General features: G+C 38.8%; 1 protein-coding gene across 2 annotated transcripts in view; it reads right to left on the bottom strand.

The window, feature by feature from the left end:
* LOC141766664 (solute carrier family 23 member 2) overlaps window positions 1–26,256 on the bottom strand; it is an 88,179-nt gene that overhangs the window by 25,694 nt on the left and 36,229 nt on the right. For both annotated transcript variants that reach the window (XM_074633677.1, XM_074633678.1), the window contains 5 exons: window positions 15,881–16,033; window positions 8,942–9,099; window positions 6,861–7,044; window positions 4,525–4,706; window positions 599–716 (listed from right to left, as the gene is read on the bottom strand). In XM_074633677.1, coding sequence (XP_074489778.1) covers window positions 599–716; window positions 4,525–4,706; window positions 6,861–7,044; window positions 8,942–9,099; window positions 15,881–16,033 — 795 coding nt within the window. The remainder of the gene's footprint in view (window positions 1–598; window positions 717–4,524; window positions 4,707–6,860; window positions 7,045–8,941; window positions 9,100–15,880; window positions 16,034–26,256) is intronic.

Raw genomic sequence — 26,256 nt, 5'->3', positions numbered from 1 at the left:
TATAATTCTCAAAATAAATTAAGAAATAATTTATTTTCTGCATTTTCTTTGTTTTCCCTATTGTACAGAAAAACGTGATCCAAAAAAGAGGAACATACCGAACCGGGAATTTGTGTACCGTTAAACCCCTACTGTACACATTACTTTTTACTGGCATGTACTGTAAGATGAAAGCAACGATATCTCTGCAAAGGCTTCAGGAACGGAGATAAAACCACTTGCACTTGAAAAATATCTGATAAGTAAGGAGGTGCGATGTACTTTATTTAAAGTAAAAATCAAGTTGTACTTGTTTTGAGTATAGAAATATTATCTAGCACACTATCTGACTTAATTCAACCAAATACAACTTCCCTTCTCTTGTTTAGAAAAGTCTTAAAGATCCACATCATCACTGAAAATGTTTAAGTCAATTTTGCACGCTGGATTGACAAATGTTGGCTTGATAGTGGACGATACTTTGCAGTTATTAAAATGTATTTTTTTGAAGCAAGGCACAGATGTTATAAGCAAGTTTTATGGACCATAGGTGCCGGAATTTTAAATTGTATGTTTTTTTCCATGACAGAAAATAACCTGGATAATGTCGGCAACTCACAGAAAAGAGCTTGAAGAGTGGATACTGGAAAACCTTCCACTTCTTGTCCTTGTAAGCAATCATTGGAACATTGACTTTGCTGAGATACTGAGAAAATAGGAGGATCAGACAGACCGTTCTGTGGGAAGACAGAAGACAGAAGACAATGCATCACTCACAGATGTTTGACCCTGATCACAGCTATTAGTGTAGTTCTGCTCAAGCATGGCATGCTTCCATACATCAGGGTTAGGGAGAGGTCAGAGCAAGTGGAAACATGCCATGTTACACAGCCGGTCTGCCTACTTGATACTTGTCATCTGTAAAGTGTTACGGGTAAGGAACAGAACAAATGTGGCAAAAGTGGCCATTTGGACATTGTAAAATACTTTAATCAGTTCCCTGCCTCTGAATGGCACTTCATGCTGCGCGTGAAGCACTTTATGCTGCGCATGAAAACGCTGCACACTGTGCATGAAACACTGTTCTGGACCGATGCAAGTGTCATGGTGCATGGTGTTATTTCAGTGGGATAGTCTGCAGCCTGGTGAACACTTAGTGTAGATCTACTAAACAAAGTTACTGGAAATAATAATTATTATTCTACTTTGGAGAAAAGAATAAATTCCTTTCTGTATCTCTCAGCTCCACTGTGTTCCACATAATATGCAAGTCACTCAAATCCGATTTAAACATTCACATTGTAGCTGAAACACTGATCCAGCTCTAAACATTTAGATGAACATAACGACAACATATAGAATGAAAACTACAGTATGTGCTTGAACTAAAAAAAAAAATATATAGAAATTCTAAGACATCTTAATTGATCTTGTATGAAAGACCGGTGGCCTGAACTACGAAGCGAGTTCAACATTCCCACGGTATCTTCTCGTTATCGGACTTAAGTAACCCTAACAAACGCGATCCGATCAGCAGAGCGGCACATTTTATAGAGGAAGAGCAAACTATAATATTAGACATATACGTAGAAGTTAAACACATAATCCAGACTAAAAGCAACACAGTTGAAACTGCAAAATGCAGGAAGGACTGCTGGCAAAAGAAAAAATTGCAGACGTGTGAACGCGTACATTTTATTGATTAAACAGAATACTCAAAAGTCGGATATAGCCGCCGAGACGGGACGGTGATATTATAAAAAACTTCCAGGATACAATAGATGAATAAATCACACTTTACTATGGCCTTTGACAAGGCTGTGGTGTGTATGACTAAGTCTGTGAAACAGACTTGAGAGCAAGTAGAAAAATTAATATAAAAACATAATTCAAAGCGAAAAGCATCCACAGCATAAAGCCAGCTGTGCTTCCTGCATTTGTCAGTTTAAACTGTGTTGCTTTTAGCCTGGATTGTGACTTAAACTTCTTTGTATTTGTGTAATATTATCATACGATCTGCGCACCGAGCTTTGATTGGTCAGTAGGCATTGCTTTTATACGAGTTGATCTGTTATCTCGAACATAACCTGCTCTGGAACAGGCTAGCTGTTCAGCATCAGTTACCATGGCGATCTACCCCGGTAAGAAGTGAACCGCCATCGTAGGACTCAAAACCATGAAGAGTTAACCCTGAAGTTACCTCGCTAACCCCAAATCCTGCTTGGTAGTACAGGATCTCCTGCAGTGTTTTCAACATAAAACCCCTCTCTTATTTATTATAATGATATTAATGATATATACTATATTAATAAGAAATCATGTAAAACTTAGCATGTAACAAATAGAGAGCCATTCATTGACATCTTATTATTTTTGTAATATGTACTTCTACATTTAAAGGCTGAATTGTGTGCAAGCTTAACAGCGTTTAATAAAAGGATATCAACATTTTCTTTGATACTTATCATACGGATCATGTTTTGGAAATGGACTTATTCGTTTCCCCTGCCCTGTGTCTTCTGACTGGCAAAATCTTAGTAGTTTGTGTGTGTTGGGAGTGATGAGGGTGTCTGTGTCTCTGCGCCTGTAAACTGCTGGTTATCCTGCACACAGGCTGCTGGGGGGGAATGTCAGGGCACTGGGGCTAAGAAGGATATATGACCGATTACCATCCATATATGGCACCAGGAGGTGGATGTGCTGAACCTTTTAAAACCCACAAGGATCAATTTATGTAATGACTTCAGTCTGCATTATCTGGAGATGGCGGCGGTAAATGAAGACAGATTTCATGGGGCTGGACAGGTCAGGAGCAAAGGTAACTCAAAGGATCATTACTGTGGAACAGTGAGCTGCAGTGGCAGCAGTTGTGGAGATTAGATGGATTAAAATTGTGGACATGACTGCTTTGATAAAGAAACAAAGTGGATGGAAAGCAGACAATTAGATGTTGAATGAATACAGACATTTTGTTGCATTTAGACGCATTTAAGTTAGACGTCTGTTTCTGGTAATGTTATTGGTTTCCCATGCGTCTTATCTTACTGTACTATATTTGTAAATGCTAAAGTTGGTATGTTGAAATACATCCACATTAATCTTATCATATAAATCAAGTATTGCAAATGTATCATTACTGCTACATGTTATCTCACTAAGCTATAGGAGAAACGCACAGTACTTTACATACAGCCTCAGACACAGACAGATGACAAAATACGGGACAAATCTGAATAAATGAGTTGAGAGATCCAACAAATACAGATGCTTTCATACAGGGTTTTAAGTGTTCTTTGTTGGATGAAGTTGATGGGAATCATACGCTATGGTCCTAAATCCCCAGACCTCAACCCAATTGAACATGTGTGGGGGATTTTGGACATGGCCTGGGGACATCATTAAAACACCAAATGAGGGGATATCTTTTGGCAGTGTTCATCCCGTCACAGAAGTTCAAAGACAAATTGAAGCTCTGGAGGTTTGTTGTGGAACAAGTTAATAAGACACTTTATGTTGGTTTTTCCTTCAATCTGTATACGATTCCAGTAAATTAAAGTAAACACACATATACTAAGAGACCTGTCACAATATTACTACATCGACTTATTGTACGATGTATGGACATGACCTCAATCATGTTTTCGTTATCGATTTATCGTACATGATATGGACATGACCCTCGATCCTTTATACGTTATCAACTTATCGTATAATATATGGACATTAACTTGATCCTTTTTACGTTATCAACTTAAAGTACAATATATGGACATGACCTCGATCCTTTTAATGTTATCGACTTATCGTACAATATTTGGACATGACCTCAATCCTTTGTACGTTATCAATTTATCGTATAATATATGGACGACCTTGATCCTTTTTACGTTATCGACTTATCGTACAGTATAGGGACAAGACCTCCACCCTTTTTACGTTATCGACTCAATGTACAAGCGATTGACATGACCTCAATCATTTTTAGGTTATTGACTTAACATAAAATATATGGACATGACCTCAATCATTTTTACGTTAATGACTTATCGTACAATATATTGACATCACCTCGATCCTTTATACGTTATCAACTTATCGTACGATATATGGACATCACCTCAAACATTTTTGCTGACCTCGATATTGCCTGTTGCGTTTACATGCGTGTTTGTTTACATAAGAATGTCACCAAAATGATGCCAGAATAAACAGCAGGGTTTTTCCTACCATTATAAGACTCGGTTATTGCGCAGACCTTGTTGTTAACAGAGCCCCTTAGTCCATTTATTGCTTTGGTTGTGTGGTTTTATTTTATTTGTTTTATTTAATTAGAACATTTTAATATTTTTTCCACATTCCGATTCCAATGTCTGAATATTCTTAAGAATTAAAAGTGCATTGCTCTTTTAAAAGGATGTACTTGCATTATTATGCTGTTATGTTATGATATCAGTGGCATAACATGGTACTACTTAAATATTTTCACTATGAGAATATGTTCAAATCTTTTGTGCAAAACACAGGTGTATAACACCATTCACTCACAGAGCAGCTATTCCCCAGTGACCTCCAGACTTCTTCCCAGCTTCGATGAACAGTGACAGGCCGATGAGGTTGATGGTGGGAGCAATAGCCAGCGGACCAATGTATTTCAGCACAAGACCCACCAGTCCAGAAAAACCCAGGACAATCTGGAGCAGAGACGCCACCAGGATAGCTCCCTGGATCTGTGGACAACAAGGCAAGAGGGACACAAATGAGATACATATGCCAGGTTTTTGGTACTCAACTGTGAATCATATAGCATACACAGCATGGTGTTCCTGGAGCGTGACATGACGGTGAATGAAAAAACAACAATTGGAGAAACATGCTGTGTGTAACAGAAATTGAGCACTATAGAATTTGTGATATGCAATTTTCAGAAATTGAACATTTTAATATATTTTCCTTTTTGTTTGGAATTTGAATTAATAGAGCTGTGAACCAAGAGACACATTTAAGATCATTTATTTTCATTATTATTATTATGGAGATCTAAGTGAAGGGTGAAAATAATAAAATAATAATTATGTGAACTTTGTTTTATTTTCCGTAAATATATGTATGTTGTCTGTTTCATAAAGTTGTGTTTTACTTATCATCCTCCTTATAGAGCCTAGATTCTAGAGAATGGTATGTTACTGTTCCATTGGCTTCCAGCCAATCCCATTATAACAGTAGCTACACATAGATGTCATAAGTTGAAGTCAAACTGATTTTTTAATTCAGAGCATGTCAAAGTGGTAATATATACCCTGCTACAGAAGCTATAGCACTTCATACATCTCTCCTACTGAAAGCTATGTAAAGGTCTGGTAACTGTACAATTAGTCCCCTTTAGAGGGCCCTCTTTTGAAACATACATCTGTCACGGATGTAAACGTTCCCACAGGGAAAACCCTGCTGACAAGGAGGAGATATATGTACAAAATATTTGACAAGCTAAGCTGAAACTGAACAAGAAAATAGCCATGTTAGAGCAATACATCTTACATGGTGGAAATTAAGTATGTACTGTTTTATTATAATGAAACTAATAATTTATGACTGCTTGGATTATTCATTATTATTAACTACTTATTAATTACTTTTGATTACTACTTGATAAAACCCCTAAATTTCTGAGACAACTTAAAGGGTTTGGGGTTTTTATCTGAAGGTATCTGACACTCTGGGCTGTACTTTATCAAACTTCCCTAGGTTGTTTTTTTTTTTTTTTTTGTTTTTTTTTAAAGAAATTTTGCCTTTTCAACACTGTTAGTTTTTACCAAAATGTATTTATTTTACCCAAAGCTATGCGTTTACACAGAACCTTTGCATTTGAACACAATTTGGGGGTACTGTTTCATCAAAATCTGAAGTTTCTTACCCCAAATGTCCGGGTCATGTATTACTGTTTTTTTAGGTTTTTGCTCACACTACCAGGTGTTTGGATAATACTGGATTACCAGTTTTCTTTTATAAATGTGGCCTTTTTAACAGTCTGTTTTTAACCACACTGAAGTTTTTATCTTTTTATCAATTTGTTTCACCTTGGGGATTTTTACCACATATTTCTGCATTTGAACACACTTAATGGGTCCTGTTTTAAATTTTTTCAGGTTTTTGCACCAACATTTGACATTTTATCAATCAAAGAAATTTCTAAATCATTTGCAATAAAATAAAGATTAGTCTTGTCTGGTCCCAGTTTATGAGAGAACAATATAGAATATTTACTGTAATAAAATCTTAAAAGTTCTCTATTCGACATTCAGAACATTAATATGGATATAATATAGAGGAGTAATGTCTACCTGAGCAGAGAATAAAGTCACTCTCCATCTGTGTGTGTTGTAATCCGAGCTTCTCTGTGCTATGTTTTCCACTTCTGATCCGGCATGTATGTTAGTGCATACGAGTCCCTGTTTGTGTGTCCTACTAGCTAGCTAATGGCCACCGCTCTGCACTGCACTCATGCGACGGTTGCCGCTGATAATGCCATCCCGACCACCGGCGTCGTCGCAGAAGCGTAGCGCCCACCCTCTGGTTCCCCCCTACGTTAACACTGTTAGCTCTGTTTGAACTGTTGCTTGCACTGTTTGTGTTGTTTACACCGTTAGCTGTAGGCATGTTGAGAGTCGTGTGTAGGGAATCCCTCAATCATAGATTTGCTCTAAATTTTGTATAGAGCTCCTTAAACTTCAGAGCTTGCTAAGTTTGGCATGCAAATCTCTTAAAATGGTACATTTTGTTTGAGCTTTGTGGATGCACTCAGATAAACAGAAAGTAATGAAACATGGACTGTTTATGCAAACATTGAAGTGTGAAAATTAATTAGATTTTTTCATTTTACATACCTCACGCATTCGTGACATCCAGACCTCATCAGAATTTTCCATTTGCAGCGGGCTGGTGCTGTTCTGCAGCTGCATGGACAGCATCACAGTTGCTTTTGGGGCTGGACACTGCCACTTGGGCAGAGCGAGAATGGCCAGGGTCGGAGTGATGAAACTGAATGTCCCACCCTGGAGGATCGGTAACCTGCAAGTCATTAAGGTGACGGGGTTAAAGGTCACAGGTCACTGGAGCGCATGATGTCAGGTCTCTGTGGACTAGGATGACCTGGATCTGTTTAAAACAAACTTGAAGGGAGAACTGAGGATTTTAATGAGCAGGTTGTTTTTCACACAGACCTGGAGTCTGGTCAGTCCAGTCAGGAAGCAAGCACTTTCACAAACAGTTTGGGCTTATGACCACTTAAAAGAAAGCAATGTCTACTTGTGACCCATTTTCACCACTTCTATATGTTTTTTTGTTACGAGTAGGTCAGCAAAAGAGGGATATTTTTCACTGTTATTATTTCTAGAGGCCTGAAGAGGGAAATCTATTACATGTAAGAAATAAAATAGAGGAACTTTTGATACATAAACATATCATTTTGTGTAGAGTACATGTTTTTTTTCTGCTTTCCTATCCTGGCAATCCCTCTTGCAAACCTTCAGATTTAACTCGAGACCCTTGGTTGGGAACCACTGACCTACAGACCATAATTTCAACCTTCGTTGCAGCAATGCCCCTGCAGGGCATTTTCTCAACATTTACTGTAATCTGCACTAATCCCGTCCTTTGCGTGGTTATAAATTTCCTCTGTACAGTATGTTCTCTTTCTGATTTCTGAGGTTTAATCTCATTATTTTTTTCCATGTTGAACTCTCTTTGCAGGTTAATACGCCCACGTTTTCATTTCAAGCACTATTTGCGTTCAAGGACTAAATTGAATCTGAGGTGGCTCTACATTTTCAATTTAACCTTTGTTACAAGTTGTTTAAAACATAAATGGAAACACGTTTTCACAGTGGCTTTGCATGAAATAATGTGGACTGTGCATGTATGTATTATTTTATTTTGTTGTGTTGCAGCGTATGTATTTCTATGCACTTTTGTCTGTACGTCTTTGTGTTTTTATTCTTACATTCTCTTGTTACACAAAACCCTTCATACCACAGTTTTTAAAAATAAAGATTAACTTATTTATTATTCAATGTCAAAGTGTTTGCTCGGATCCCACTGTTGTCCCTTTAAGCCTTTGCCAAAGTGTGTAGGTGGAGAACTCAAACAAAAGCATTTCGCTATTTGCTCAGGATTACTGTTACAGCAGTGGGGGTCAGGAAAGTGTGTGTGGAGCACTGTGCTGTATTGTACTGTACTGTATGTGTGGGAGGCAGCTGCACTGCGGTAAGGCATAGAGATTGATGCACAAGTTTCAGAAGGATTTTCCTTTCAAAGTGTAAAACATCTCCCAGGATTTCACAAATCTCTATTATGAAAGGAAAGACACAAATTAAGCCACGTAAACTTTGGAGATCAAAAGGCTTTAAGGAGGAACTTATCCTGAAGGGTAAATCTCATTTCCACTGTTAGCGTCACGTAGAGCCCGGCGGTGGACTGACTCACTGTTTAACTCCGCATGAACCACCACAGGATTCTCTGCGCTAGCTGAGCTGAGCTTCAGGCTGTTGCAAATACAGCTCAGCGCTGCTTTGGCTGGGCATGACGTTTGTGAAACCATCACAGGACCATTGCAAGGAGGCAGTGTATGTAGGACAAGTGCTGGAGGACAGAAGTGTACTCTCATGTAATCACCTATAAATTAAGATTTGAGAACTTCCTTGTCTTCATCATCAGAAGAGTAAAACAGTCAGGGCAAAGGTGTGTGAAAAGTGTAATATACTGGGGTTCCCGTCATCTCTTAACAGAGGCATTCCTTCAGTTTCTACCTGCTGTAAATCTTAAATCCACAGCGGGTAAGAATACCTAAGAAGTTCCAGAAGTTGATCTCACATGTGTATGTGTAAAACTTCAAAGTATAAATCACTATCTCTGTCTGGCATTGTACTTCCCAGTTTACCGGTGCTGCGAGACAATAAGGGGGAGTTACCTGGTACCGACAGCCGTCTGCAGTAGCGTACATAATCCAGACACAAAGAATATGGTGGAGATGAGCTGGCTTTTGGCGACGTTGTTGTCCTTTATGCAGAGGGGCTCGGCCAGGATCAGTGGGATTGCGATGATGCCCCCGAACGCGAGGATGTAATGCTGTGGAGGCAGATAAAAATAGTTAAATTTGGGGACTCTTTGAAGGGGGTTAAAAAAAAAAAAAAAAAAAAAAAAAAAAAAACATTTCCCTTTAACGCTGAATTAATCCTGGTTTCTTGGTTTCCTCTGAATTTAGCTAGTCTATATTTTTATATGTAAATAGGAAGTATGTATGTTTCTCAAAACCAAGATGTCTTTCTGTTGCAAAGGAGGTGTTCCAAAACCACACATCATTCCTTGCAAGATATGATGGAAGATATAAGATGCTAAAAACCCTTGCAAATGCAAACCTTTGGTACACTGTTGTTTTTCAGTTGTCATCATTTCATTTTCATAGAAAACGGATTGCTCATTTTATATCAGTGCTTTCCTGATATTTTCTTCACATTCGAGCCTTTGACAGTAAAGATAAGGAGGGAACATGGGATGAAGAGGACATGCAACAAAGATCCCCGGCCTGAACCAAATTAGGGATGTTGCAATTATAACCACTAAGCAACCACACGCCCCTGTGTCAATGCTATTTTAGTTCAGATTAGGAGGAAAGAGGCCACCCTGTGTAGCTCAGCAGTAGCTTGGGAAGCTGTGATAATACTGTACCTGGCACATCAGATCATTCCAGATCACATTGTGTGGGTGTCCTCCAATCCACACAGCCAAACAAGTCATTTGTCATCGCCTTCTAAAACAACACCTATCAGCACCCCGATCACCACAACATTGTTTGTCAGTGCCTTCCTAAGGGCTCAGAAGCTGCCAAACCAGCTGGAGAAAATTGAGAGTGCAGACTAAGGAATGAGCGTGCGCATGATCGGGACTGCAAGCTCAAATCTGATTCTGCTCTTAAAATCTGTGCCTGTTTGCTCTCAAATGTTGGCTTGCATACCGAGTAGCGTTTAGAATTTCTTTTCAGCTCTCTCAAATGTTTTGTAGTCAATATACTTCCATACATTGATCCAAAAAGAATTTGGATAAAGGGGGAAAAAATTCAAAGCAGATGTGGATGGGCTCACCAGATTGATGGGGTATTTTCAAACCTGTAAATGCAATAAATCAAAGTAAGATGCCTATGGTCAGCTTCATGCTGGGAAACTGGGAGGAGGATTCCTTCAGGAGGAAGGTTGCCTTAATGGCCTCATGTAACCTACAGTGAATGTACATTTATCTCAAATTGACAGAAGTTCCTCTGTACAGCTGTATAAACTTCAACCAATTTGAACCCTTTGAACTCTGCAATAGAAATGGTCCGCCTGCGCCTACACTGGTAGTGTATTTTTGTTTATTGTGGTTTAATTTCTTGGAGTATCTTCAAATGCTTCATATCCTTAAAAGCTGTACAACCTAAGCTAAAAAGTAAGTCAATATACCAAAATAATTATTACAAATTAAATAATAAATAAAAATACAAAAATCTGAAATGTGTTTTTTTTTCATAAAATGTTACTAAATAAGCACACGAAACATAATGATCCAAAAGATTTCTAAATATAGAAAACATGAACAAAATATTTCTTAACACTCCATAAGTTATTTGAACGATGCACATTTTTTAGTTTTTGAGATATGCTCAGATTGAGTGCAAAGGTTTTTTGATAGCTCTGTTACGTTCGTCACGAGCAGACAACGTGATGACGCGAAAGACAGAAGCCTGTCAACCTCAAGCCTTTCATTGCAAAAACAATGAATACTCTCCCTATCATGGTTTTATTTTAGATTGATGCAACAATGGCAAAGACCCCAGATGCCTGTAGGCATATGTGTGTGTGAAATAATATTTGAAAAATGGATATCAACTGATAATGTAAACACACAAATGCAAAAGGTAACATTTGTTTATGCTTAAAGTGGCAGTAGGCAGTATGTTTTTGGCATCATTGGGCAAAAATTCCATAATAACCTTTCAGCATATTGTAATTCAAGTGTTCTGAGAGATAACTAGACTTCTGCTCCTCCTCATAGCTCTGTTTTCACGCTTTAAAAAATCTAGTCCGTGACGGGAGACTTTGACCAATCACAGGTCATTTCATTGAGAGAGCGTTCCTATTGACTGTGCTCCGGTCATGTGACCGGAACTTGGCGTTCCTTCACCAGATTTCACAATGGCGGCGGCGTCACAAACTTTCTCATTTTACAGCTAAACCATGCACTACCATATGATTCTGTTTCTATTTATTCCTGTCGCTCACTTTGAAAGCGCCGCAACTAGTTACCTATATGATACCTCCTCCTCCTAAATAAGGTGCCAGTTGTCTGGAGGGAAATTGCCTGACAGTTTCCTACTTCCTGTTGGCTATATGTAAGTAATTTCCAGTAAATATCACAATATTAAACATGTGTTTTCTGTTTAAAAAGTACAAACGTCAGAATATAGCAAGTACTACTCAACCATCTATAAGTTGTTACGCCTCCAGTCTAATCTCCAGAGTGCACAGCTGATAGGTACGTGGTTTGTTTACATGTTTTACGTAACGTAACGCTTGCCGACACGGTGTCACTCACTGTGACACACACTGTGGCCAAGATCTCTGCCAACATTATGGCTGTTGTTGAATTATTTCTCATTCAGCTTGACCTAACGTTACATTTCATTTTCATTTAATGAAATTGACGTGGTGCGGTGCATTCAGGGCGCGTCGAGGCAGACAGCCACGGTGCTAAAAAAAAAGTAGTTAAAAAACTATTCTTGTAAGTTGTGAATCGATTCAGAATCTTAGAAGATAAGAATCGCAATTTCTTACATGAATCGATTTTTTCCCCCACCCCTAGTTGTAACGTTGGTATGTCCAGCAGCAAAAGCGAACTGTGTGGAGGACAGGCTCAACTCAGTCCGCAGAGCCCTGAAGCCCTGTCCCCGCTGCTGCACAAAGCGCTATCGCTTGTTTATTCAAAGTTAATTAATATGGAATGCAACGCTTGTCCAAATTGCACCAACACCAACCCCAGCAATACACACGCAAAGTGTGAAGTAGGTCGGATGAACGGTTCTCAAGATATGTGACAGACATACACACACAGATTCCTTGCTTTATAGTTGGACACGTGTTCTTTTGACTTTGTTTCAGTCAACCTGGGAATTTACAGCTCGTCAACTCTTCACCCTCATGTTTTTCCTCTTTAGAAGAGACAGTCTTTAAAGTGCCCAATAAAAGATCAGTTTCAGCCATAAAAGTTGAGCCTCATCATTAAACTAGCAGTGCAGTCCCAGTAATAGATACAGTGGCATCATGTTTCTAAGCCAAATTAGGGCTGCAACTAACAATTATTTTAATTATTGATTAAAGTAATCCCACAATTTGATTCTGGATTTTGTTTGGACTACAGAAAATTGTGAAGTCCAAGATGCTGTCTTCGAAAAAAAAAACGTCGTTATGTTCGACAACTTTGGTGGCTGGGTACCACATAGTCCGTTTCCTGGAAGTCATGATACTACTTTCTGGGAAATGGAGCTTGTGCTCAAGTAAAAAAAGTGAGGTGACAAAAACAGATGCAAAGGGCTCTAAAAAGGGAAAAGTAATGATCCCTGTAGGGGAAAAATAGTTTGTTCCAGCTATAAAAGTAAAGGGTGCCATTGGGGAAAATAAAACTTTCTTTGTGTGTACTACTTCTCTTCTTTGTTATTTTTCATTTTTGTAGTTTCAGCCAGTCTTCAACTTGTACTGGGGCCCACTATTCTTTTATTTTTACACAAAGCCAGGTGTCATATCACACAGCACGCTCCAAAACAAATATTGCCATAAAACAAAGAGTACGGTGAACAGAACTAATACAATAATGAAAAACATGCAAAAAATGTATTATATAAAACTGTAAATTTGTCTCTCAAGGGTATGAGGCTATAGTTTTTATCTTTGATGTGTTCCAAAATGTGAGTTGACTCAATGTTTTCCTCAAAGAAATGCACAATAAATAATAACAAAACACTGGAGAAAACAAGAAACTAAGCACTCAATGGCTATAATTATCTCAGCGGTCTACAGACATGTGTCTTGTTTCACAATCGCTGGAAGGAATAAACATTGATTTAAAAAAATGTTAAAAGTAGGACACATCCCAAACACACTATGTTCTTTGATTTTACTTTGTATGTGGTTCATCTTAGGGCCTTTAATGCACAAGAACACTGAAAATATCACACTCAAATATTTAAATTGTTGATTCATGACCAAGGGCATAGGTGTGCATATGGACGGTAGGGACATATCCTTTAAAACTTTAAATAACTTTAAATGTGCAGAAAGTTTTGAGCAGAAATCTTGCCGAAACACATATGACCTATAAATTCCAAGGGTTTATAAATTAATTAAAATTAATGAATATATCATTGAGGTGAATAGGTGCCACATGCACATTTAAAGAGGCTACTTCGACAGAAAAGATGAGGTAAGTGTAAATCGTGCCTACATGTGTGCTGACTCAGCAAATAAAATTAAATGAAAAGTTGATCTAGAGGGGAATAAATATTTGAACACCTGAATTTATGTGTTTCCCTTTACATAAATAGACATTCCCACCATAAATTGGTGCACACAAATTCATCAGAATGCAGGAAATTAAGTTATTTGATGCTCAAAATTTCATTGGGGAGGTCTTCCCAGACCCCCCCACTTGATATGTGTCCCCAACAATGTTGATAAGAAACCTATGCTCAAGTTCGTGATCAACTCTTCAAAGTTTATCCATTTTGCAGGGCTTCCTTGTAACTAATTTCACTGCATGATTCTAATGTCATGGCTGCTCAACCTCAAACTCATGACCTTCTGGTCTTCTGATTTTCTTATGACGACTCAAGCAAGACTTTTTTATCGTGCCCCTTTTCCTGTACATTGCTAAGTATATTAGAAATATTCAGTGGAGAACACTTTCACTCACTCTGGATGTCCACCTATAATAAACCAAATAAAGTGCTCTGAAATGAGTTTTGTCCTCCAACATGAAATTTGGACGTGCAATTTAATGTCAAATGTTGATAACTGCTGGATCAGAGGATGTCAGGTTTAATGTCAAAGTCAAATCCCTGTGGATTACTGACTTAATGTTAGAGACAGCTGCTTACAAATGGGCTCAACATTTTCAACATCAAGTGCTTTGAATCACATAAAAGTACTGTAACTTATTTTTAGTACTGTATAACAAGTCTTAAACAATTTAATATGAATTACCACATAACTTGACACCTCATTAAACCTTTTGCTGAGAGCAGGACTGACTTACTCTGAATTTTACACTGAGAGCCACCGGATTGGATCAGCTGGATTGTTTTTAGGGTAAAAAGCAGGAAGAGGGGGCTCTTCTTCCAGGATGAACAAAGCTAAGTATTTCATATTTCTTTATAAAAATTTTTTAAAAAAGCAGGAAATTCCCTCCAACATCTTATCTTTGTCCAGAAAAAGGACTAGCCTCCACATGCTGGGAAACAGCTTGGTTGATAAAATAGGATTTGAAATTCGAGAAATGCCACAGTCATGGCTCCCCAGCTGATGTATTTACAGTAAATAAAAAGATATCACGCTGACTTGACAATAATGTGTTGTTGCGGAACACATGGAACCGTATACTGTAATGTAGCAGAGTAATATATTGTGTAAGTATTTATTTAAAATAGTTGTTTTTTGGCGCATTATACTGTACATAGCCTAATCACTATAAAAACTATACTTCAAAAATTACAAAAAATTGCAAACTCACAACTTAAAGGGACTGTTTGTAACTTTCTAAGCGTATAAATGTAGCGGGTCGGCACACATGCGCGCTCGCATATGCGCGCTCGCGTGTGGCCGCTGTCTCGTCTCCTCTGACGTGTGTCGCCTCACTGTTTTGAGCGATGCTCGTTCATGTCCATTTAGAGCGAGCACAAGCACCACGAGATTTCACGGCCACAGGTGTCGCTGTTAAGAAGCATTTCTGAAAGTTACAAATAGTCCCTTTAAGATTCGAATTTTTTCACCCAAATGCATAATGTTTAAAGCTCCACTAATCAATAGTGTTGTCAAAAATATCAAAGTATCAATACAATAATGATACTGAATATTTTAAACGCTTTCATTACTCATTTTCCGCGGTATCGATATATCGGTACCAGCTGCGCTTTCTGCTCTCTCTTCTCCCCGACAGCGAATTGACACAGACAACGCTATTTATCTTTTAATAAAAATCATAAATTGTATGCCCCTCAATGTAATCTATTTTTTTCTGTGGTATCGAAAACGGTATCGATCATTTTCAAGGTATTGTAGTAGAAGTCAATATTATTTCTGCTAACTTTGAATTAAATAACTTCATGAAACGTTAAAAAGGGTCACAGAGAATTATCACCAACTTGGCAACATTACTGAGCTTTTTATTCTCTTTTAGGTCATGGGCTTATCACTCTCATCAACCTCATTGCCAGTAGCAGCAGGCAGCTGTTTTGGCAAACAAGCTTTGATAAACCCACAGTACGCTACACGCCCAGCACCAAAGGGCGGGCAAAGTTAGCGACCAGATAGCTGATAGAGAAACAATTAGCATCTTGGAGTCCAAAACAGAGCTAAGAGGAGAGTGAATATTTATATTTATATAAACATTTCAATACTAATGTCACAGTTTAGCCATAGCAACTTAACAAAGCGATAATTTGTCAAAGATTTTGTCAATTTGTTTTTGGCATTCTTCTGTAAAAAATCTAATATTGCAGCTTGAAAGAAGGATTGTTGCAGCACTATTCAGATTATAGAGGATAATAAGAGGACTTCTAAAATGAATACTATCACACTGGACCAAACAAGTCATGAGATTAATTTACCTGGAAGCCGAGCAGTATGCAGAGGTACCACGGAGGTCTGTCATTGAGGGAGTAAACCAAATCTGCACCTTTGTCCACAGTCTCGTCCAGGGCCTCTGTGTGTGGCTCCCCGATGTCAACCGACAGCTGTGGCTGTTCATCACTGTCTTTGTCCTTGGAGAGAAGCAAAGCAAAGTTCAACAAGTCATCAATTCATTAATGTCCATCTATTCAAGCAACATCAAATAAAGAACAATATTTTCTAATGAATCCTGGTTTCATTCCGCCCAAACTATTTGGACACCAACACCCAGACCATTTTCTGACAACAAAAGCATACCTTAAAACCAATCACTCATTTATTGTTGCTGTGAGCATACCAGAGACTCTTACAAGGCCAATGGTTTTGAAACTGTGGGGAAATCCTTCTATCTTCACTTTAATCTGGAGCCGTTGGTTTACTTTAGCTCAGATGACAGGCATAAATACTGATTGTACGCAATGGCGTCAATGTGGGTGTTAACAAGCAGATCGGAACATCCGTGTGGGCGATAATGGAATGCAGGTGCGGGTGAACAACATACCTTCTCCCGAATCCTATCAAGATGGTGATGATGGAGGTGCTTAAAGATTAACTGCGCAGGTGGTACAACCAATTTCGTGAGAAACTTGAATGTTTTTTTTGAAAGAGAGTGGAAGGGAATGTAATAATGCAACAGAAATCACTGTCTTCAGATATCACAACATCCTTGTTATTGTGTTACAGTAAATGAAGATGTGGGGCTTTGACGAGGAGGCAATGAGTGTGGTCCTTACTGACAGTGGTTGCAACCAAAGCTGTACATAAAAACATGAAGAGAGGATGTTTTGAGATCATAAAAATATGTAATAGCCTATGGCTCCATGCGCTTGCATTTTTTGTCATTGTTAAACTTAAAGGGGCTAAATGTGGGATTGCATATCCAGGTAGTAACGAGTGTGCATGTGACGTAAATTTTGTCAGCTGCTCAGGTCCACGGGTCTATAGGGAGTCTGTCAATTATGCCTACAAGCACAGCAAATGCATCGGCTTCGCATTTGGATTTCTAGTATGCATATGTGGAACGTGTCTGTGGAGACCCAATATTGTATGTGCATAACCACAATAAGCATGTTTGCAGTCCATGACTGCTGTCTCTAAATATGTTGTATAGTTTACCAGCAAAGGTTGTATTCTACTATATCTTATGATCATTGTGGGAGTTCAACTTCTTCCCAAAACCAACTTGTAATTCTACAGATTAATAAAAGGCCAGCTATCAATTTCCTAAACCTTATGCAGCAGCTACTAGTAGTATGAAAAGTAAACCTTTGCCGAAGGGATGAGAGAGTGTACCCAACTCAGTTGTATTCAGGTTTAACAAGCAGGGGGAATTTACCGACGTCTGGACCTCTTATGGCCCTTATTTATGACGCCAACAGCGCCAGAGATACTGTTCCCATCTGAGGGACAAATGTGTGCAGTGGTGATATAAGGTAGCCTATTTTACATCGAAGTGTCGACTAAATAAAATGAATTATGCCAATTGTAACTCCCTCACCGTTCAGGTTGTCAGTGGCAAAATCATTAACCTTTGCTGACCTCAATATACTACAAATACCAAAAGAACCTTGAAACCGTAGATCTTAAATTCCTTCTACTACTTGAAAGGATCTTGTTCCAGGAAAGATATTTTTCTTTGCCATTTAAATAATTTTGGTGAGATCATGGACAAGACATATCGTGGAAATGTGAGAAAAATGTATATTACAGTATGTGTGGTCCTCTGGTCTTTAGGTATGCAACACTGAAGATTCTGGCTTTCCTCCTACTATACAAAGACAAATAGTGTAGGTCATGTTGTTAGTATGGAGGGAAAAACGTTTCAATATGAGTGACACGTGACACAGAAATAGAAGCAACTTTTATAAATATATTTGATGGTTAAATAAATTAATTGTGGACAATTAAGCATGTCCATGTACATGCACTGGTCAGGATAGGGGCATAACCTCTCGTTGAGGTGACAGAAACAGTACCGTCAGTGAAGCTGTCAAAATAAAAGCAATGACACTATTCTGTTCATACACACTTATACATTGTCTTTTAGGGAGAAAAAGCCTTTTCCACTTGGAAATTGTATATAATTTACTGAAAAGCCAGATGTCCAAGTTTTCCACGGGTCACTAAAAACATTTATTTGAAGGACCAAATGAGTCTCAAACCTCCAAATCTAAATGTAACGAGATCCACATGTATTATGTGACTCGTGCTCACCGATTCAGCCGATGCAAAATGAAAACTAGAAAAGTGCTCTTAGTAGAGTGCAGATCTCTGCCAGGCGTGTCAGCAAATATGACGGCTGTAATTTTTGATTGTGGGGTCTGTTTGTCTGTGTTGGTCTAGACTGCAAGTGAATCAGACATGCTTTTCACTTGCACGCAGATACGCTATCATTTTAATCTATGAAGCTGTCTGCACCAGCTCTGTGCAGCTTAACTGCAATTCACTGTATAACGATTCATGTTGACTGATTAACGTTTCCTCTGAACAGAAAAGTCAGTCCAGCTGTGTGTTTAGTTAGCCAAACACACTGCAGGACTCTGCTGCCCACCGTCTGCTAACAGCTAAATAGCTCTCCTGCTACGGACATGAGAAGACATGCTTCATTGTAGTCAGCGCGTAGTTCAGTTTGTTATTTGCTAAGTGTTTCATTCAAACTCACCAAAACCATCTTGGTTATTCTCTCCACTGTTCCAACAATCACCCAAATAAACCCTTAATTCACAGAGTTAGATGTCAAAATATGCTGGCTCTACACGCTCTTTTTCCCGACTGTCTCTCTCTGCCCGCTGAGCAGCTCTCGTTCTTTGGAGGCAGACCATTAAATTATCAAAATAAAATTCTAAAAATCTTTGACAGAATTTTTTTAACAATGACGGAAAAATATGAAGGCCATCCATCATTTTAACGAACTGGACAGAGCGGTGCCGGTGCAGCTGCGCCACTGGTGCAGAAGGAGCGCATGCTTCGTGATATATTCCCTCCCGGTGAAGCGAGTGCTTGTATGTAGGATCGGGAAGTCCCACGTTCAGAGAGTCTGGGACTTCCAGTCTCCAGTGTGGCAGCAAAGTTCTGAAGGGTTCATCCTTCAGAACAAAATGACAATGAGAAGTTGTCTGTCCGAGGCAAAGATGCAAAAGTGAATGACAATCACCTCTGCAGCTATCTCCCTTGGTACGTTTGATTATGCACAAGCGAACACCCAGTTTAAGTCCATGGGACCAGGAGGAAGGTTTGAGTTCAGGCGAGGCTACATCAGGTCAATTGTGGTCAATTCTTGTAAATGGTTTGTACATATTTTAATTGTAATTGTCTAGTTTTGTGAAATTGCATTTTTTTATATTTGCCTATTTAGGCACAATAGCCTCAGTGTTTTTAGAGGCCTCCGTGGTCACTGCAGAAAAAAATCATTCATCCGCTTCATGTGTGTTGACATGAAAAGAGACTGCATGGTCAGTGTCTATGTTCATCTTTGTACTCCATGCACTTATAAATGCATAATCTATAAGTTTGTTCTGTATATTATTTACCAAAAAGAACACACGCATACACACAGCCTAGTCTAAATTTATTGAAAAAAGATAGATGTAATCATTTCCTTAATTCACAAACTGCTTTTATCTAACAAAATTTCACTGCGGTTAAAAAAACTGTTTGCTCTCCCATTTGCCGCACACACACAAAGGGAGGCTCGCACCTGTAGCCTATTCAGACATTCGAGGCTTCATTTGAAAAATCCCAATAGAAGCTTTGAATGTAAAAAAAAATGACATTTGGTACAGTCTTAGTCACTTTGTCTTAATTTACAGACCCGTACAGTGTATGAACACTGGATTTTTTTTCAGCACACGGACAGCCAGCGGACCGTGAGGACATATTCACTGAATATGACAAAAAAGTGTATTGGATAAGAATCACAGACGCCACCTTTAAATATGCCTATGACTTGTTATCATTCAAAAAATTCTAATTAAAAATGACGATGACAATGACAAAGACAAAGTCTAACGCAACCACTGGCACACACACTCATGCGCGCGCGCACACACACACAAGACCGAATACATGATCACCTGGTAAAAATAGACATCAATATGCAGAGATGGGATTTCAATGCAAATGTTAGATTGGATTCATGAACTTAACGTTCAAAATATGTAGCGTGTGTAAAGTGCTTGACGTGTTCAAGTTTGGTGGCATTTGTTAGTGGATAGTGAAATATATTTGTGATAATTTATTAAAAATGCTATATGAAAATTTCTGAAATTCTTAAATAGTAATTGTGATTCTTGTTTTCATTTCTTCTTCTTATTATTATTTCTGTATAATCAAACACACATCCATCACATCCATTTCTCTCCATAGGTTAGAGACTATATTTGCGTACAGGGTTTTAATGGGATTTTCTTTGGCATCCTTTGGTAAAAAGTGACGATGATGGATGTGAACATGACTTGTATAAATGACTATTAAGACATAGTGACCCTGCCACTTGATATATGTGGGACCAGGACCTGTTGTCAACTCCCTCTTAAAACCGGCCACATGGGGCAGATCAGCTTCCTGTGGGTTTGTAAAAACACTTATGAGGATGTTTGAAGTGTAAGTATTCCTGGTTTGGTTGTTACATATACGCAAACCCTGTCATAGAATTACACATTTGGCTGATATGTAGCAAAAAAAATCATAATATAATTGGTATCATAAACTTCTGACTTCTGTTTTCAGGATTATTTCTATTGTATATTTGTGTGCAGAGTATATTATGAGACGCCCCATGTGACCCATGAGCCGTATTCAAATGCAAAGAGGTCAGTTCCCTCTTAACACCGTCCACATGGGACAGATCACTTTCCAAAGGGTTTGTACAAACTCTATTGAGGATGTGTCTGTTTGAAGTGTCGGAGGAGTGTTTTCCAAGGTGGAACAGGTGGGAGATCAGGTAGTGACATATAAAATGGCATTGCAAGGACAAGGTGTAGCAAATTTGGCATTTTCTAAAAAAAAGAAATTTAAAAAAAGGGTTAATGTTTTAAAATAAAAACAAATTTAAAAAAGAAATGTTAGACTTTTTCAAATTCGATTTTCCTTTTTTTTTTTTTTAAGTTCGCAAGGAGCCAAGACTTGGTTTAATATGAGTGTAAAAAGGCAATAATTCAGGTTATTTCCTCCCGAATCATAATGAGAAGAAATTACTACTTAGACTTACTTCATTCAGAATGAGGAGCTATGTCTTCAGAGAAGCTAAACTAAAAATATCAGCTACATTATTAACATTATAAAATACTTAGCGGTTGAAGATGTCGATTAAGAAGCCCATATTATATTATGTAGCCTACAGTCAGTTACATAAAGCTGACAGTATATAGTGTATATATACAGCATACAATATGCTGGAACTGGGAGTAGAAGACAAAGTTACATCATGGCTTTAATTTTGACCGACTTCCGATTTTCAAAAACAGCATAGGAACTATGAGAAAGGTTGAACTTCTCTCTGTTATGCGAGTCCGAGACCCACAAACACACCCCTTACCGCAAACTCAATTTGAACCCTCGATGAAGCGACAAAGAAACTGATAGGTTACTTTTCTGTCCTGTGTACTGTATATCTCTGCCTTATTTGGCCCCTGAGCCAAGTTTACATTTTTACCACAAAATATATGACCGCAATAATTAGAGTACAAAACCTTAAATTAGCTTTTAAAACCCAGCACCAGTAATGTTAGGTCTCTCAGTTCACTACAATTCTTCACTCGTCGCAAGATAGGGCACAGAGCATAGTGCATACACTTGCAAAGGCAAAGCACAGCACAGGTATAGGTCATAAACAAGTTAGATTTAGCTAAGTTCATAAGCTATATGCCTATTTACAAACCCGGTAGCCATCTGACTGCTGACATTTCGCCATGCGTTACCTTTCCTGGCAAGATCATGGTATATTTTTAAATGTTGTGTCGTATAGAGTACGGAGAATTCTTTCATCACTCTCTGCCTCCCCTACTTGCATGTGTTGCTTCCGGATATACGCCATATATCGGTTGCGCTTTGAAAGGTTGAAAATATTTCAAGCTTTAAGCGCTGCGGCCTGTGACAATTTCGAGCAGAGCGTCACGCCAAAGGTAGCGCTTCCTCCTAGTTGGGCACCACCACTCTTCCAATAGGAAAATAATGGCAATGCTGATCATGTGTGGGAGACTAAATAACCCTTTAAAACTAATTTTAACAATGACTTTACTGGTCAAATCAACACCATCAACCAAAGTCTTAGATAAGTTAAATTTTAACTGTAATAGACTTTTTATGATCATCCTTCCCACTGGGTTTGTCAAATTTTACACACGAGAGCCAGGACACAAGAAGAAATCCAGACTCCAGTGAATCTAAGGATAATTCACACCGAGGTCCCACGACTGGAAACAAAGCCATATGCTGCAGCCGTCGCTCTGAGACCTGCTGTGTCTCAGAGGGTGAATTTGACATTCAATCAGCACATCAAACAAGAGAAAACACCTTGTTCTATGGATCCCACCATTGCAGCATCTGTTTCCCACAAGAGTCACATGACAGAGACAGACCATGCAAATGCCGACCCCTCCGCATCGCATGTCCTCTCTGTCTTTGATTAACTCTCACGTCACAAAGTTCATCAGCAGGTAGTGTACACAGACGTTTGCTTCGGTGGTTACATGGCCATTTGCTTCCATCTAGTGGTTATCTACCTGCACTCCAGTAACCACCGGAGAGGAGGGCATTATGGTGGAGGGATCCACATAACCAATGGTGGAACTACTGTTTCTACTACTTCCCTTACACAAAGGGATAGTTCATCTAAATAAAAAAAACAAGCTTATTTTATCAGCTTACTTTTTGCTGTATGTGGAAATGCTGGATGGCTGCTTCATGGTTTTATTTTTCTAGGTTTCGAGGATATTGCTACTGATATTTTTAATTACTTTGGTGGGGTTTTTTAAATTTTTTTTTTTAAAGAAAACAAAATCACCAGCAACTTGTCTATCCAGAAACACTGTCTCTGTTACTCTAGACAATAAACAGTCACTACTTTCTGCAGTTGGAAGTAGTTTTGGTTGCATGTTAATTGAGTTAACTTTTGCTTATTGACTTTTTCAATATTAAACCAGGACCATCATCTTTCCCTAACCTTAACCGCTATGACTGCCTAAAAATAACTATAAATATGGTAATAATGCTCCAAGCAGATATCAACATTTTGCGACTTGATACAGGTTCATTCATTAAAGGTACAGTGTGTAAGATTTGGCGGCATCTAGCGGTGTGGTTGCAGATTGCAACCAACTGAGTACCCCTCCGCTCACACCTCCCTTTCCAAGAATCGCTAGAGCCAGTGTTTGGTTTGTCCGTTCTGGGCTACTGTAGAAACATGGGGGAGCAACATGGTGGACTCTAACCTATGTAGATATGATAGGCTCCTGCTTAGCTAACGAAAACACAAATCTTAGTTTCAGGCGATTAGACACTAATGAAAACATTGTAATGAATATTGTATTCCATTTCTGCTAATAGATCCCTCAAAATTGTATACACTGTTCCTTTAACAAATGAATACTCATTGTTTATCAGTTAATTTCCTAACTTGCAAAGTAGTCACCACAGCACAACACCAATTAGCAACACTGTTTTCCTCTAAAATGAAGCAAAATTGGAGTCATCCAAAAACTTACTCAAGTGGAGTACCAGTACCTCAATAGATAGACAGAAACAGATGGCACTAAAAGTGTGGTTAATCATCACTGATGCTGGTCAGTGTGATTATTTAGGGCACAGCATCATGTGCTGCGATGTGTGCCTTCCACGTCACAGTTGTGACGATATGGATGGATAAATTCAGCGTGGGAAGACCAATCAGTTTGCTGGCTGCATGGATGAACTTCAAGAGGCTCTTTTAGTCAGTGACTGTAAAGCATACTGAAGGATACTAAAGAAATGGTTCAATGACACTGTGATGCAGCAGGAAGACAAGTGTTTTAGTTTCTGGATGACTGATTGTCTCTGTTGGCAACATCTGTGAATTTTTATGCTGATTCAAACTGAGATTATTGTTTAATCTAAAGGTGAGATGCCTGAAAGCCCGAACTTTAGACTTATCCTTAACTGGTTTAAGGATGTTAATGTGAAGAATGTTATTGTCCCAGCATGAACTATGAAGTGTTGGTTGAATATAATGACTTTGCAAAGCAACACAGCAAAGTCAAACGCATATTTGAAACAGAGATTAAAGAAAAAAGGGAAAACTATACTTAACTACTTCCCATGTTTTCACATTTTAATCTAGAGGCCAAAATGGTTGGCTTATTCTATCACCAGGACGTTAACTTGTTTTTCCTATTTTCCTATTTCTCCAAGTTAAAGTTACTGTGAAGAACTTTTAACTGGTTATGAAACAGTATCAATTTAATACTCCTGCCTCTATATGACCTACATAAGTAAACGAGACCATCAGTGAGGAGATTGGCTATTTATATATAGTTATTCTTAATGCTCGTCATCGTCGCCACCTGGTCGGATTTTGCACAAAGTCAGATAAAATCGGATGAAATCATGCAGGTTCACAAGAAACACCCTCAGATCAGACTCCAGCAGGGCCTCCAGCAGCATCCAACCCACCACGGAGAGACTCAGATCCAGCTATGCTGCCACCTTCGACCTGCAGTTGGAGCTCCAGCGGGAGGTGGAGAGCTCCGTGCCTAGCAGCAGCAGCTCCTACTCCAGCCAAGAGCAGAGCTTCGCCTTTCTGCTCAGCGGGTCCACGTTGGGAGCCAACACCGACACCATGCTGCTGGAGGCCCAGGCTGTATTACTGGGCCCGCTGGAGGGAAGGGAGGCATGGGAGAACCAGAACCAGGACTGTGCGGGTGCAGTAAAATGAGGTTTTCTAAAGAGAATCTGGTGCATGGAAACACTACCACTTTTCTCAACAGGGGCTGCCAAAATCAACACAAAATTAAAGTTCCATGCAGTAGCTTTAATATTTACATATGTAGACTAGTTAAGTATTGGTTAATGTGGTCGGTTCCTAGTAGCCTGTACCAGAAGTGTTTGTTCTTGAGTCAGGGAGTGCACTGTTTGTCCGGAAATCCTCTTCGAAACAACCAAGTTCACACCCGGACACTCATCACACAACTTGTTATCATCAATCATCAAGCCTACTCAGGCACTGATAAAGTCAATAGCAAATGCAGCAACATCAACTCACTGTTATTAAATATCACACATGTATTTTACCTATAAAAACATGCCATCAACCTGGCTTACCTAGTCTACATGTTCTTCCACATTCACTGTGATGTACATATCTACAATACAAGTAATGCTAATCCTTTTTCCAAAATGTCCACGTGAAACTGTCTTTACCAACTTCAACTAAAGGTTGAAGACCTGTTTGAGGAAGACAAGTCAAGCAAACTGAGCTGTTCTTTCTTTGACCCTCTCTCTGTGAGATTGGCAGACTAACAGGTGACAGTTTGTATTTATTGATTTCTACACTCCCATACAAACATGCATGCAACAAACATACATACATACAGTACTTGCCATATTCAATAACACCAACTACTATCCACTGTAAGACATACTGTATTTCCTTGACTTGTTTTAAATACTGATACTTATTTGCCATTACTTTTGGTTTTGGGGTTTGGGGGTGACATACTTTGCCGTTTGGTTTTCTATACGGTACGTCCCTGCCCATGAATGCATCACTTTCTAGTAATAAATTTAGTTTGCAACAAAATACACTATAGCACTATAACTACTACTTCTAGCACTGTTTTTCACAAACATGTACAATGTGTCCCTTATTTCCTGAATCATTTAAAATGCAAGTAAAATCCTGAGTATAATCACCCACATTAAAAACAATAACCAGTGAGGAGATCAAGGGTCAGAGTTACTGTACCATGACAGTGTTCCAGTATCCAGAGTATACTAAGCCCACTAAAAAGAGATAAGAGTCGCAAAGAGAGTTGGAAGTTTTGCCTCACGTGAAGCCAGCCTTTGTTTTTAGAGTTTAGCCTCCATCCTGTGTTGATACCTGAAACCTTGAATTGTAATTGGTCCTTGAACTGGACCCAAAGCTGCACTGACGAACAAAAGTTCACTTGTACAAGAAAGAAAAAATGCCCAAAAACACATTTTCTTTCTCATTCCATTGCTCTGCAACAGCGAGTCCTAAATGTAGATTAGACATTCTGTACCAGGTGAACTGTGTATAAAAGGCTTGTGTCCATTTAAAGTCACACAATTACAATCCAGGCATCTATATGACATTTGGGAA

The sequence above is a fragment of the Sebastes fasciatus genome, chromosome 4 (assembly GCF_043250625.1).
Source record: "Sebastes fasciatus isolate fSebFas1 chromosome 4, fSebFas1.pri, whole genome shotgun sequence".
In the NCBI taxonomy this organism is placed as follows: domain Eukaryota; kingdom Metazoa; phylum Chordata; class Actinopteri; order Perciformes; family Sebastidae; genus Sebastes; species Sebastes fasciatus.
The sequence above is the reverse complement of the archived record's forward strand: the minus strand, read 5'-3'. Positions and strand labels throughout refer to the sequence as shown.